This window comes from Protopterus annectens, chromosome 7.part0 (genome assembly GCF_019279795.1).
Source record: "Protopterus annectens isolate FY-2018-M chromosome 7.part0, PAN1.0, whole genome shotgun sequence".
NCBI classification, from domain to species: domain Eukaryota; kingdom Metazoa; phylum Chordata; order Ceratodontiformes; family Protopteridae; genus Protopterus; species Protopterus annectens.
In genome coordinates this window covers 1,370,441,371-1,370,456,329 of record NC_056739.1, presented here as the reverse complement: position 1 = coordinate 1,370,456,329, position 14,959 = coordinate 1,370,441,371, and the positions used below count along the sequence as shown (strand labels likewise).

Below are 14,959 nucleotides of genomic sequence, written 5' to 3'. Positions count from 1 at the left end.
TTTCTCTCATCTATTTTTCTTCTAAGTCTACTACTTCTAAAAGTTCCTTTTTGTTAATTTTCTTCTCTTTTGTTTTATTTTTTCATACTCTTATTTTCAAATTTGCAATCCATTCAGAAATGTCCAATTTTGTTACATTTATAACATTTCAATTCACATTTTTTGCATCATGTCCCATTTCCCTACAAATATATTTTCTTTTGTCACATTTACTTGTTAAATGTCCTTCTTCCCCCCCCACAAATGCTTTGAGTTGTCCCCGGTATTTTATGACACCCCTATTCCCCTCCACATTTATCATGTCTGGTATATGTATATTTGTTTCTCTTTCTATTTCTAAAGCAATACTACAATCCCAGCCACCAGTCCATAAATCTCTTTTGTCATAAACATTTGCAAAATCCAGTACTTCTTTATATAAAGTTTTCAAATGTCTTTTCAAAGTCTCTCTTTTTCACCTCTGTTCAAAATTGTACATTTTTTTTGTTTCCATAAAGATTCCATGGGTTACAGTCCTTCTTTTTTACATATTCTCCAAGAAAAATTTCCATTGAAAAAAAAAGTTTAAAAAATAATGTCGCAAAATATCTCTTTGCTAATAAGAATGAATGCTCTTACCTCATGTGCTTTTTATACCCTAAGAAACTATTCAATACCCCACACTTCATACCTGTCTATTTCTTGTCTCCTTTACTTTGAATCCTTACCAAGTACTTCTGGTTTTCATTTTCTTCTGCCTTCTTTTCCCTGCTCCACTTTTGCATTTTTTTATTTTCTCTGTGTTTTTATTTCCATCACACCAGTCTTATTCAACATTGTTTCAGCATCTTTCATTTGTATTTTCTCCATAATGTCCCCCAGGAAGCATCTGCTGTCATTTTCTGGCTCACTCTGTACTACAATTTCTTTAAGTAAATCATCCTGCAACTCTCATGACTGGAGGGTTGTAATTGTGCATCCACCATTTGCTAACTCATCTCCATCAAATAGATTTCTTTGAAACATTTCCTCATAATCCTGCACACATTCTTCGGTCTTGATATTTGCTTTCTTCTCCATTTCTTTCACCACTCCATCATCTCCTTCTCTTTCCATCTTCCTCCCTGTTTCTGTTGGCTTCCTCTTTGCCTGCAAAGGAAGCAGGAAGTGCTCTTCCAAAACAAGCCCTGCTCGCATCAATGACAAGTAGGGGAAGTTCCCCAGTGCCCTGGCCATAATTCCCCTAGTAGTATAAATGCCACCTTAGGTCTCCCCTGATATGAGGCCATTAGCCTAGTGGGACTAACACAGTCAACAAAAGATAAATCAAAACTGATCCTTTATTTTATTTAAATACATACAGCTTTTTTTTTTCGCATGGTACTATTACTCTGTTGCCATCTTTTGTTCATAAGGCAGAGCTTCTGTTTCCTAGAATCATAGACTATACAAGGCAACTGGACCCAGTGTACAATTATCCCTTGCCAGTACCCACCTTAGACCGTACCTCCTTTTTCAAGGTGCAACACAGGTTAGTTATAGCACTGGTATACTTGTGGATGCCCATCCAGTTATCTGTCTCCTTTTTGAAGGAAGAAAGTGTGTCGCAACTCTTAATTTGGAGTGGAGGTTTGTTCCAGAGAATGTATAAGTGTTGCGTGACAAATGTGTATCTCCATCATGTTTTGTTTATTTGATGAAGAAAGTTTAGATCTCTGGTTCTGAAATTAATGGAACTGTTTTCTTTCTTTGCTTTTTTAACTGTATAAGAAGAGTGGCATTTTTTTTAAGTTTTTAGGTTTCTCCTCTTTTCAGCATGTTTTTCTTCAGTGATTTCCTCCTTTCTTCCCAAAAAATCTTATATAAATCCCCTTCCTGAAATTGCTGATATGTAGTACACTGAGGAGGGCACTTAAAAAGAAGGTGAGGCATCAGAAGGAATACAGGAAAAATAATGTGAGGACATAAACTACAAAGCCAATACATTTTAGATAATGTTTTAGACTGGTCTTACAATAAAGCAGTATGATTACTTGGTATGCTGGGACCATGTGATATCAGTCAAAATATTTTTTGCCCATCATGAAGTATATCCAGTCATTCTGTCTGGCTTTCTGGAAAGCTACATGTTTTAACTCCTCAGCTTACTGCTTTGAATGCTTTCTGTACAATACACTATATCTTTAAGTAAAGGTGCATTTTCTTCTTATGGTTTCCTATGAAAGAGTTACTGTCATGTTCTCTTTGTCTTCGTAATATCTTTTTAAGATAATAATCACTGTAACTGGATCAAAGATACCCACATCATCTGCAAGTCATAATAGCTTTTAGAGTTTTATTGTTTCAGGCTTTAGTAAAAAGACTGGTACAGAAATTATGATAGGTTATATTTGTCATTGTAACTCAAATATTTTTCTATCGTGACAGGAAAATGTGTATATGCTCATGGAGTTATGATAAACAGATATGTTTCTTTGTTCTATCATGTATGTTTTTTCTTTTTCAGAAAAAGTTTGATGAAGATGGTGGAACTACAGACACTGCAACTATTTTATCCAACCAGCATGAAAAGGATAGTGGTGTTGGACGCACAGATGATAGTACCAGGAATGATGAAAGTTCTGAGCAAGAAAACTTAGGTGATGACCAAACTACTGCTTCTAACACTCTTGGCAGCCAGGAAAAGCAGAGATATAGTCATGATACTTTAGGAAGTGGAGATATGCAGTTCAGCAATGAATCATTTATATCAGCTGACTATAATGAGGTGGATTTTCTTGGAATTCCAACTGATGAATGTGAAAGATTTCGTGAGCTGCTAGAACTGAAATGCCAAGTAAAGGGTGCAAACCAATATGGCCTTTACTACCGCAACACAATAGATGTTAATAAAAGTGATCCAGAAAGTGTAGATAGGGAGCTGGAACTACTAAATGAAGAACTTCGAAACATTGAATTGGAGTGTTTGAATATTGTTAGAACCCATAAGATGCAACAACTAAAAGAGCAGTACAGAGAGTCGTGGATGCTCCACAACAGTGGGTTTCGTAATTACAACACAAGCATTGATGTCCGTAGGCATGAGCTTTCAGACATCACAGAAATGCCTGAGAAATCAGACAAAGACAGTTCAAGTGCTTATAACACTGGTGAAAGTTGTCGAAGCACACCACTTACTCTAGAACTTTCACCAGATAACTCCCTCAGGAGAACAGCAGACTGTGTCACTGGTCAAGATAATGAGCGAGCAACCACAAGTGTACCAAAGACTTTGCAGACAAATGCAGGCAGCCATGAATCAAGCCCTACAAAATACCACTCTTCCCAGGACTGTGACCATAGTAGGCAGGCTGATGACAAAGAAAGACGAACTGCGGATACCAGTAGAAGTGTCCCCCAGTCTTACAAGTCAGGTGGTGCTTACTTACATCATTCTCCTTATAAGCATGCCCACATCCCAGCACATGCCCAGCACTATCAGAGTTACATGCAGCTGATTCAGCAAAAATCTGCAGTAGAATATGCACAAAGCCAAATGAGTCTAGTGAGCATGTGCAAAGACTTCAATGCTGCCGCTGCTCACTCTGACCCCAAAATGGAGTGGAAAGTTAAAATTAGGAGTGACGGAACACGCTATATCACAAAGAGACCAGTAAGAGATAAACTGCTTAGGGAACGTGCTATAAAAATCAAAGAGGAAAGAAGTGGTATGACAACAGACGATGATGCGGTAAGTGAGATGAAGATGGGTCGGTACTGGAGCAAGGAAGAAAGAAAACAGCATTTGCTTAGGGCTAAAGAACAAAAGAGAAGACGGGAGTATATGATGCAGAGCAGGCTTGAGTGTCTTAAAGAGCAGCAAGGGGTGGAGGAGAAAAAGGAAGTGAATATCATTGAGCTGAGCCACAAGAAGATGATGAAGAAACGAAATAAGAAAATATTTGATAACTGGATGACTATTCAGGAACTGTTAACACATGGCACTAAGTCACCTGATGGAACCAGAGTATACAATTCTCTTTTATCGGTTACCACTGTCTAAGTGGTGCAAAAGAAAAATGTAAATTAAAACACTACCAGTGAGGTAGAAATTCCTGCCTCGTTAAATGTGGCAAGTTTTGTAAATAAAAAAAAAATAAAATTCAGTCACTTTGTTAATAGTTTTAAAATACGTGCATATAGATCTGGGTTTTAGAAAGGTTATTTGTAAGAACAAAAGCTGACCCACGTGATGTTTTGAAGGCAATACCTAACAAGTTTTTCAGAACATTTTACAGTTTACTGGTACAATACAATTTTTTAAAATTTCTGTTAAACATTGTTACAGCTAGTAGCAAATTCAGCTGAACTATTAATATTAAAACAGGCGCACAATGTTTTTAGTAGAGCATAAAAAAATTGCCAAGATATATAAGCATTTTTATGGAAACACTTTTTATTACTGTGCTATCTTACTTTTTATATATGTTCACAATTTTTTAACCATCATGCTATATCAGTTTTGTAATACTGCATTACCTTTTCTGAAGAACTTTTCTAATTAGCAGCCACCATTTAGGATAACATTGTACAAACTACTCACTTTGCAAAAAACAAGTGCTTTAAGACATGAAACGGGATGTGAAGAAATATCCTTATAACTTTCAATGCTTTGTTTAACAAAAACCTTTAGAATGTGCTCTTCTTTGTAAACATGGAATCGCTTTATAACAGATCTGCTCTTACATGCATTGAATACTACCTTGAAATGGTAAAATCTCTTTTAAAGAATGTTTGCATGTACAGCTAATTATTTGTTTATATATACAATTGTATGTAAGTAGAATAGCATATGATAGTACACTTTTGCTTTGCCAGCTTCAGCAGACTGTTCTGAAGTTGCCCAAGTGCATAGTTAGCTACACATCTGATGTAAGAAATGAGAGGAAAATAAATTATTATTTTATATTTGATAACCTTTTAAATGAGTGTTATAATATTAAATTTCCTGCTTTGCTTTCTGATCAGCACTTAACAAAGTAACTAAGTCACAAGCACTAAGGAACACAATAAATTCACTTATGCCCAGGCAAAGTTGTTTGCTGGTGTCGAAGGAAAATAAAACCAACTAGGTCAAATTTTGAAGGTACACTGCATTGAATCTGATTACTTATTGGTTCTTATCTAAATATTTTGAACACATTTCACTATTCCTTCCTGCTTTTTCAAAAGTTAAGACAGGCATAACATATTCTAAACTTGTAAATAAGGTGTTCCCTTCTTGGAGTACACCGATGCAAATCCAGGATAAAGGGAGCAAGAGATACCTATAAAGAAAAGCAAGGCTGTTTTGCTGTTGATAGTGATTGTTCCATTACAAGTCAATTAATGTGAACATCAACAGAATTGTTTCGTGCAGGCATGACCTGTCGTAGAGTAGTGGCATATTATTATGGGTACTTATTCAGATCCTTTTTTAGAATATGTGAGAACAGTATGTGCTTGTGGTGTTTGTGTTTTCTTAATATTCATTATGAAGGTCACACCTGCATTACCATTTGTAATATTTGGAAATTAACAGGGAAGTGGATAGACATCCATCTGGCCTTACTTCCAGAGCTTCAGACATTCCTAAAATAAAGCTGTTTCTCCTCCCCGTGCTAAAAATTGCAATTTAATACTCAATGGAAATGGGAGAGCCACCTACACTCTCTTCTGATAACTCAGTTGTGGAAAAAAAACAGTTGTAGTCTACCTTGATCGCATCTGGAGCAGTAAATATCTGTTCTGGAGCTTTTTTCTTTACATTTTTGTTTGTTTACAAAGTGAATGGCGTAGTACATTCTTGATTCTGGCCTTTTTTGAGTATGATTTTGAAGGTCTTTCTGAGGTCGATAATTCTGAAAAAGATCACCAATTGTAAAAAATGAAATTGCTTCAGAAATACTTGGTTTAGGGATCATATTCTCTTCTGCAACATCAACAGAACTGTTTGGTAGGCTAGTTATATCTTGCAAAGGATACTACTGCTCTGGAACAAACTCCTCTTGCATTTCTGGATTGGTAAAAGGAAATTTACCTCAGGATTGCCTGCTGCTCTACTAATGGACAGATGCCGCTCCTAAATGCTTTATTCAATGCATGGGTCCCCTCAAATTAACAATGGTATGATCCCAGTTATTCTCAGTAGGGATAATATATAATTATCGAACATGGGATGGGTAAGGCCAAAAGGGGACTTGACTAGACTTAAAATGGCTCGTAAGGGCAGCAAACCTAGTAATTATCTATGAACTACCTGAAGGAGACATATTACACTGAAAGATCACCACTTTCAGTTCTTTGTCTGTCTGAAAGAGAGACTACGTGTTTTGTGTTGTAAACAGTATGCACTATTACATTTGTATGGCAGAAAAAGACTTCTGAACTTTAGACAAGGGGCATCGGTCCTTCTTACCTTGAAGAGCCTTCTGCTGGTGATCCCAACAAAGAAAAAAAAATAAATCTTACTATAAAGAATTCATCAGACAGAGAACTTGATCCTTTGGGACCTCAGTAGTCTCAAAGAACCTGATGTGAGGAGTAGTCTAGTCCACTCCTGACTGCTTAGGGCACCACTCCTGAGGAGTTGCTGTCTTGTCCATCCCTGGTTCCAATGTCTGCTTCCCCAACTGTCACAGACCCTTTGTGGAGTGACAGGGGGTTAGTGGCTTCAGAGATATCTGAGGGCCTTGATCGATCATCAGCTGTTTCACATCAGGATGCTGATTCCCACACATCCAGAAAGGACCATCTGAAGGTACATACAACTGTTGATAATTCCCTGTCATTACATTTCCCTACTGTTTTCATTCAGGGATACATGGTTTTGGGTGTGGTTACCATAATTCAAGCAGTTTGAAAAAAGGACATTAAGTATTACTATGATTCTGTTGCTCTTCACTCTAAGACATAGTTATTGGGTTGCTTGTATGACTGTAAATTTGGACTGTCCCATATGACCTGAAAAGGAAGCTGTTCTGTAGATGCAAACCTTTTGTTTGTGCCACTATCACAGGAAGTCTTCTAGAAAAGTCTGGAGGAGAAACATAAAGTCTCAAAGTGTAGTAGAAACTTTCTAACCAAGCAGTGTCTGTTTATGATAAACAGTAGCCCCCTCCCCCCCAAAAAAAAAAAAAAATGGTTGAAGCAAAATGATGTCTCTGAAAAATGCCAGTGGATGGGAGGCAGTGGCTAAGTTAAGCAACAGTTCACAAGTAGAAGGAAATGGCCCTCCACTAATTCAAGAGGGGTGCCTCTTGGTTTTGACTGACTTTCCCCATCCACCCCACTCCTTTCTCACGTAGGATTTTGAGGAACAGATGGTTCAGCCTGATGACAGATCTTTAAATAAGGGAGATCATTTCCTGAAGTACAAAATTCAAGGTATTCCCACTCTTCATTAGATTTCCACATTTACCCACAGAATAGGTGAAAATGCCAGATTCTACCTCAGACCGTCTGTTGTGCTCTGCTGCATTAAACAGAATACTCCTGGAAGGGCAAGGGCAGGAATTTTATTCAAGGCTCCTTCTGGTGACCAGGGATGGCAGAAGAAGAGAATTCTTTATAAGAAAGAAGTTAACCATGCAGTCCCTCCTTCTCTTATATTACCAGATGTCCCTCATGATCACCTTAAAAGTGAAGGATGCCTGTTGTTATATCCCCAGTTTCACTGAACACAGATACTTCCTGAGGTTAATTTTGCAGGCACAGCTTTTTTAGTTTATGTCATTCATCTTTGGGCTGCCTGCTATGTCTCAGCCTTTTACTAAGTGCTTAGCTACAGTCTTTGTCCACTTCAGCTTGAAGGGCATCCATGTTTTTCCCATACCAGAATGACAGCCTAACACAGGTCCCTACATAAGATTACATAAAGATGGTCTTGGACTACACTACCTCATGGCTTTCCAGTAGAAGCATTTTCATACTGAATTTCAGTTGCATGCTCATAGAAGGACTTTCCTTAGAGCAGTGATAGACACCAGGAAAATAATATATTTTTCTCTATGCTCCTCCTTTCTGCAAGCAGCAGAGAATGCTTAAATGACAGCAACAACTGTCCTAAAGGCACTTGAGTACATCTCACTCTCTATCATCATGGTTCCCTATACTAGGTCACACTAGAGGGAGAATCATTGATACTTGTACTCATTTTATTTCTTTATTTTTTTATGTTTATTAACTGGCCAGGAGGGCTTGTCCACAGTCTATTTTATGCCACAACTTGAGGATTTGATGGCTGTATCACCTCCATCGTATGCAAATATGATAAGCCATCTAGCTTTTGTCCAAAAGCAATTGATATAGTGGGCACCCCAGTGATGGCACAAACCTAAGTATACTTTTGTAAGACAACATGGATCCCAAACCATGTCTTTGTATGTACCAGGCTTTGCCTGGGAAGCTTACACTGGAACCTTGAATGCCCAAGGGAGGTAGACCCACCAGCTCAGGACCAAATATTTCAGCTTCAAGAAGCTGTTAGCTGTAATACATGCTCTTCAGATCTTGAACTCAGCATGGAATCTGTGGCTCTAGAAAGTAATGACAGGTAACCCCAAAGTCATATGGTGCATCTGCTAACAAAGGGGAATTCAGTGCTACTGGTCCTGCAAGCTACCTGTAATTAACCATAATGTTAGAATCTTAATCTGAAGGTATTTTGCATCACTTCAGCTGTCAAAGCTGATGATCATAGGAAACAACAGGTGAGCAGGTCCACCTTCAACCTTCTCAATTAGAAGTTAAACTCCAGGCTGTTCCACCAACTGGCTTTACAGTGGGAATCCCAGAAAAACAATTATTTGCTTCTCTTTTGAATCACCAGCTCAGGAAATTCTGAATTCACTTGTGTCTGGTAGTTTGAACATGACACGTTCTTACGTTTCAATAGAGCAGGGGTTTCTATATGCGTTCCCTTTCCAGGTTCCTGTTTAAAGCAATAAAAGACAAAACAGATGTCATCCTACTAGTAGGAACTGCTCATCATTCCCATAGTCTTCACATTCCTGACACAGTAGAAGAGGTGACCTAGTACATTCAGACCTGGACAAACTGACTTCATTCTGGGACTTCTTTCCAAATGTGTCTATTGCAAGATGTAAAGGAGCCTGCCACAAAGTAATCCTGTTTGGCAAAATGGAAAAGATTATCATCTTGGTGTACCAACCTTGGCTTTCTGTCTAAGGCAACCTCGGCCAGAATGATTTACTTTAACTGATAGTCTTGCATCATATCTCTAATCCTCTTAGAGCAAGAAATCTGAACAAAAACATAAATAATGGGGGGGGGCAAATGCCGCAAAATAGGGACAATTTGTAAACATTGCTCTTACAAGCTTAGAAAGTTGCTAGAATAACAGGTCTTGCATTAACATGAATTTTCTGAAGCATGTGAACTCTATAACTCAAATGTCTGTCATTATTTTATGACTTCAATCCTCAGTGATTTGTCAGTGATTTACTACAAAAACACAATTTTATGAGAAATAGACCAAAAATATGAGGCAAAACGTTGGAGATTCTGAAAAAATCTGGACAGTTGAGACATATGTGTGGCATATGCCTCTGTAGAAGTATATCAATATGCCTTTGTATCATGTCTGTCCTGGTATAGACCCACTAACATTTATTCACATAGTTTTAAGAGGATCATTCACTTTAGGCTATCAGGAAGACCAGCTCGCCCTCCTTAGGAAATTAACTTTGTAGTGGAAAAACTAACACTAACCCTTCAACTCAGAACCAGCCTGTTATCAAATTCCTATTGTAGAAGGCACTTCTCTTCTTTGCAATAGCTCAAGCAAGAGGATTCTCAGAAATGCAGGCCTTGACATGTAAAGAACGCTACACAATCTTCCACAATGAAAGTATGTCACTTAGGACCAGTCCATAATTTATGCCCAAGGTAGTCTGTAAGCTGGCCTTAGAAAAAGCTGTTCAATCACTAATCTTCTACCTCAAAACCTCAAAACAAGGGAGAGGCTTTTGCACCAGATGGATATGCACTGGCAGGATAAGTTTTTTTAATGACTGAGCAAAACACCTCATGCAAACAGAACAATTATATGTTCTTTACAGGACAGACCATTCTTCAAGCAAACTTTTTTGAAGTACCTTTTTAACTCCATTAATTTTTTGATATAACATCTGTGGAAAAAACTTGTAAGGGCAGATTAATGCTCCCTCTACTAGGCATCAGTTGTTAGGGCTGTCGTTCCTCAGAAATGTATTGGTTCAAAAGCATGTGTAAACCAGCCACATCAGCCTCTCAACACATCTTCCATCCTAAGACCCTGTAAACTAGACATACACTTTACAAGCAGGGCAGGATTTGCACCTGTAGTCTAGTCAGGTATCTTTTCCTACACCCTAGGTTTGTGGCCAAGACACTTAGTACTTCAGTGTCTTTCCCAAGCATTATGACTGATACTGTAGCAGTAATTCTTATTATGAGCATGGTACAGTTGTTTTGAGTATGCTCACCATAACAGCAGACATTTGAATACAAAGATTACTACAACAGTAACAGCTGCCTTCCACCAACTCACTGGGACTTTTCTTTCTCTCCTCTACAGGTGGGTCATCTTGTCTGTTCCTGGAATCTGTTTTCTGATATTTATTCAAAAGAGTGTATACTCCAGCCTGATTTACACACACACACACACACACACACACACACACACACACACACACACACACACACACACACACACACCAAACTGAAGATGGTGTAGGCTGTTTTCACTTTTCTGCATAATATCCTACTGATAGCCTTGGCAGTGAAAAGGTACCAGTTCCACTCAGTGTGTATACAAAGCTCTTGAACTCAGGCTAGATGAGCAGGCATCCATCTGTGGCTAATTTCCAAGTGTTCTGAATGATGGTGCAGCAGCTATTACTGTATTTGAATATCTGCTGTTATGGTGGATTCCTCACAAAACTGTATTTTCTATTGACAAGGAAAAGCTAGTTATTGGTTTTCAGAAAAAAGTGAATGCAGTAGTGTGTGTGCGTGTGTGTGTGTGTGTGTGTGTGTGTGTGTGTGTGTGTGTGTGTGTGTGTGTGTGCATGCACACACACCAGTACAACAGAATTTCAAGGACTCCATTTCATTTGTAGGTTATATTGCAGTTGTATATCTTAATTGTGAAAAGTTTCTTAACAGAGGCAGTGCATGGTCCTTTAAGGATCTGCACATATGTAGCATACAACATGTACAACTTTAATGTTAATTTTAATTAGTTTGTTATGGTCACTCCCCAATTGTACTGATTCATCGTTTTTTAATTACGCTAGGACATTGACTATATTGACATTGAACCGTACTACAGAATGACTCTGATGTACTGGACAAAGTGACATGTGACTAAATGCAGTGTATCTTGCACCTTTGTTGTTGAAGAAAAGGACACATATTAAAAGAGTCTGTGGACAACTCTTTCTGTACTTTGAGTAAGCCGTCTTTATTCAGATGCTAAAATATAAATAACTGCTTCATGTGCGGGTGTGGTGTCTTAATGGAAGACACTAGTACTGCATTAGTCTACCCTATGTTAAGCATTTCACTTACTTTCATTTCAGCCTACTGTGTGTTAAATATTTTATTTCAGCATGTCTTTGTTGCTTTTGTGGATCATTTTTTTTTTGGTTCATTGGGATACAATCAGAATATTTGTGTAGATTTGTGGTACTGGTTATGCAAAACCAAAATTGTTAAAAGAGAATCACAAGCTGTTTGTTGTATTTAATCTGAAGGGAAAAAATCTGCTCCTTAATTTCTGGCTAGAACCACTGCATCGTTTTGTCAGTTGACTACCATTATGCTTTTATACTTAGATTTGTACATGTAAATAAAAGAATTCAGAAAGTGTGTTTTACAACAAAAATGTATTTCCTTTAATTCTGTTCATGATCTGACTTCTCTCTCGCTGATACATGCAGCTGTAATGACCTTACTTGTGATTGTGCACTATTAGGACTTCAAAATAAACCAAAGAAATAAAAGTGTTTTTAATTTCCTCTCCATTTGCCGAATCAACATGTCTATTGTCTTTTTATTTTAAATGTTTACATGAGTAGCTGCTTTGATTTTAATGTTATTTTTGCAGCTAACTGAAAAAAGTAAAACAAGTGACTGCCTTTTTGAATGTTGAACTCAAAAGTGTCTATTACTGGCACTCATAAAATAGATAAGGGATGATTCACTGATGTGTGAATGAATTACAAGCAACAGAAAAAGAAGTCACACAAAATAACACTTCACTAGAAAGATGTATCATCAACAACACCATTATACTCATTTGTTAATCTCCTGTTACCCATGTAATCCAGTGTAGGGTCATAAGAAGCCAAAACCTGGCCTGATATTGTCTGAGTGTGAGGCAGAGAAACAAATCCTGAATTGGACGGTAGTGTATCTTATGACATGCACACATACACATACACGCCCCCACACACACATACACGTATGCAATTTAGGGGATTGCCAGTTCACTTATGACATGTTATGGGATGTAGGAAGACACTGTATCACCTTATTAAGATCCACATGAAGGGCATGCCAATTACAAACAAAGTGTCCCAACCAAAAAATGAATCAGAGAATCTTGCACTGAGACAGCAATCAAATTTGCCACTGAACTGCCCAGAATTAGGTGTTTTTATTTATTTTATTTTATTTATTTGCATTTTGTTACCAGGCTGACCCATTGGGCCACTAGGAGCCCATTTTCAATGGAGTCCTGGGGAGAAAAGCTCCAGTACATTAATCAAAAACAATTAGAAGTTAATTACAAAGCAATTATAACAATAGATAATGTAATAATACCCAAAAATGGGAAAAAATACAAAAAACATACATACATTAAGAAGAAAATACTGTGATTAAACATTTCATTTAGGTACAAAGGCTGTTGGTTGCAATAGGTGCTTATTACAATGTTATGCAATTATATTTATGTACAAGTGTATGGATATAGTAGATGCTTATTGGAGTAAAGCAATAATAGGATGTTTGGATGCTTATTTCAGTGTTATACAATTTTGTATATATACAGGTGTATGAGTACAATAGGTGCTTATAGCTGTTAAGTAATAATAGTAGGATGTTAGGAGGTCTGCTGGATGTAGGGGAGTAGCTTGGGTTGGGAATTTCATGCAGGATGGGGTACAGGAGCATTCCTATTTGGAAGTTAGATGGGAGTGGAGTAAGGTTTTGAAGACAGATAGGCTGCTAGTTGTGTGGATTAGTGGAGGAAGAGAATTCCACAGGCAGGTTATGGAGAAGAACAGAAGATTTTTACCCGGGGGACGGGTGGGTTTGTGTAGCTCATTGAGATTTTGGGAGTTTGATCTTAGGGATCTATTGGGTTGGTGTATCTTAAAGGTGGTGGCCAGGGAGGGGCAGAGAGAGGGGTTAAAGATGAGTTTATATTCTTGAGTGAGTTGAATATAGGTGAGGTAGTTAGGTAGTTCAAGCCAGTTGAGTTTGTGAAGGGCAGTGCAGTGATGTGTTAGGGATCTGTAGCCTGTTGCAAATTTTGAAATTTTATAGTAACAGGAGGATAGTTTAGCTTTTAGGGAGGATTGTAGGTTGGTGAGGAGTGGGGCTCCGTAAAGAGGGATGGGATAAGGTATGTTGTAGCGAGTGTTAGTTTGGTGGGGGCGGAGATGTACCGATTGTGGCGATAGAGCATGCCAAGTTTCTTGTATGTTTTCTTGATATTTACTTGTAAGTGAGTGTTGAACTTGAGTTGGTCATCGATTAGGACACCTAACAGTTTTGTATTAGATACTATTTCAAGGGGTGTATTATTCTGACTAGTGATGATGAATGTATTTTTGTCTAGGATGCTGGTTTTAGAAGGAGTAAATAACATTAGTTTAGTTTTTATGGCATTGAGTGCTAGGTGGTTGTCTAGCATCCATTGCTCAGTTAAGGAGAAGGCATTTTGGGTTAGTTTAGTAAGAATGGGGATGGAAGTGGCTGAACAGGTTATGGTGGAGTCGTCGGCATATTGGATGAGGTGAGTTTCAGGGATGGTGTGATAGAAGTCATTTATGAAAATGTTAAATAGCAGGGGCCCAAGAATAGAATCTTGGGGTACTCCAGTGGGAGTATTGAGGAATGGAGAGGTAGCTTTTTTCCATTTGACTGCTTGTTGTATATCAGATAGGTAGCTGGTAAACCATTTGATAGTGGTAGGGGAAAGGTTTAGGTTAGAGAGTTTGGTGAGGAGAAGGGTGTGAGAGATGGTGTCGAAGGCTTTGGATAGGTCTAGTAAGAGGGTGGACACAATAAGGCCTCAGTCCCGGGCTTTGTTGATAGTTTCGAGGAAGATAAGGAGAGCGGTGATGGTGCTGAGGCTGGGCCTGAAACCATGTTGTGTGGTGGTTAAAAGTTAGTTATTTATGAGATAGGGTAATAGTTGTGGATGCATTTTTCTAGCAGTTTGGAAATGGGGGATAGGATGGTAATTGGGCGAAAATTTTGGATATTATTATTGCTCCCACCTTTGTGAAGTGGAATAATTAAGGCCTTTTTCCAGGGTTGTGGTACCAGACCTTCTGTAATTGACCTGTTTATTAGGATGCAAATGGGAAAGGCTATGGCATCTGCGGATATTTTTAAGAAGTAAGAGGGAATTTCATCTGGGGCATATGAACCTGCTTTCAGCTTTTTAAGAGTTTTTTTAATAGTAAGAGATCAGGATGGGCTGTATGGAGAAGGGAGGGGGTATAGAGGAGGGGGTATTTGAGTGGGAAGAGGTATTAGAGGAGGGGATAGTTGAGTGAGAAGAGGTACTAGAGGAGGAATAAGTAGGTGGCTGTAGGGGTGTAGAGCTAGAATGGTTGGTGAAGGAGGAAGTTAGTTTGGCAATGGAGTCAATAAAGAAAGAGTTGAATTGGGTAGCTAGGTCTATGTCAGTGGCTTTTGGGTCAGGGCAGGGGTTTTCTTT

General features: G+C 38.3%; 1 protein-coding gene across 1 annotated transcript in view; it reads left to right on the top strand.

The window, feature by feature from the left end:
- Positions 1–9,355, top strand: part of LOC122807051 (E3 ubiquitin-protein ligase PDZRN3-like) — a 439,175-nt gene extending 429,820 nt beyond the window's left edge. Inside the window, exon 8 of the mRNA XM_044077973.1 lies at positions 2,486–9,355. Within this exon, the coding sequence (XP_043933908.1) occupies positions 2,486–4,021 (1,536 nt within the window). The 3' untranslated portion in view covers positions 4,022–9,355. The remainder of the gene's footprint in view (positions 1–2,485) is intronic.
- Positions 9,356–14,959: the final 5,604 nt, after the last annotated feature.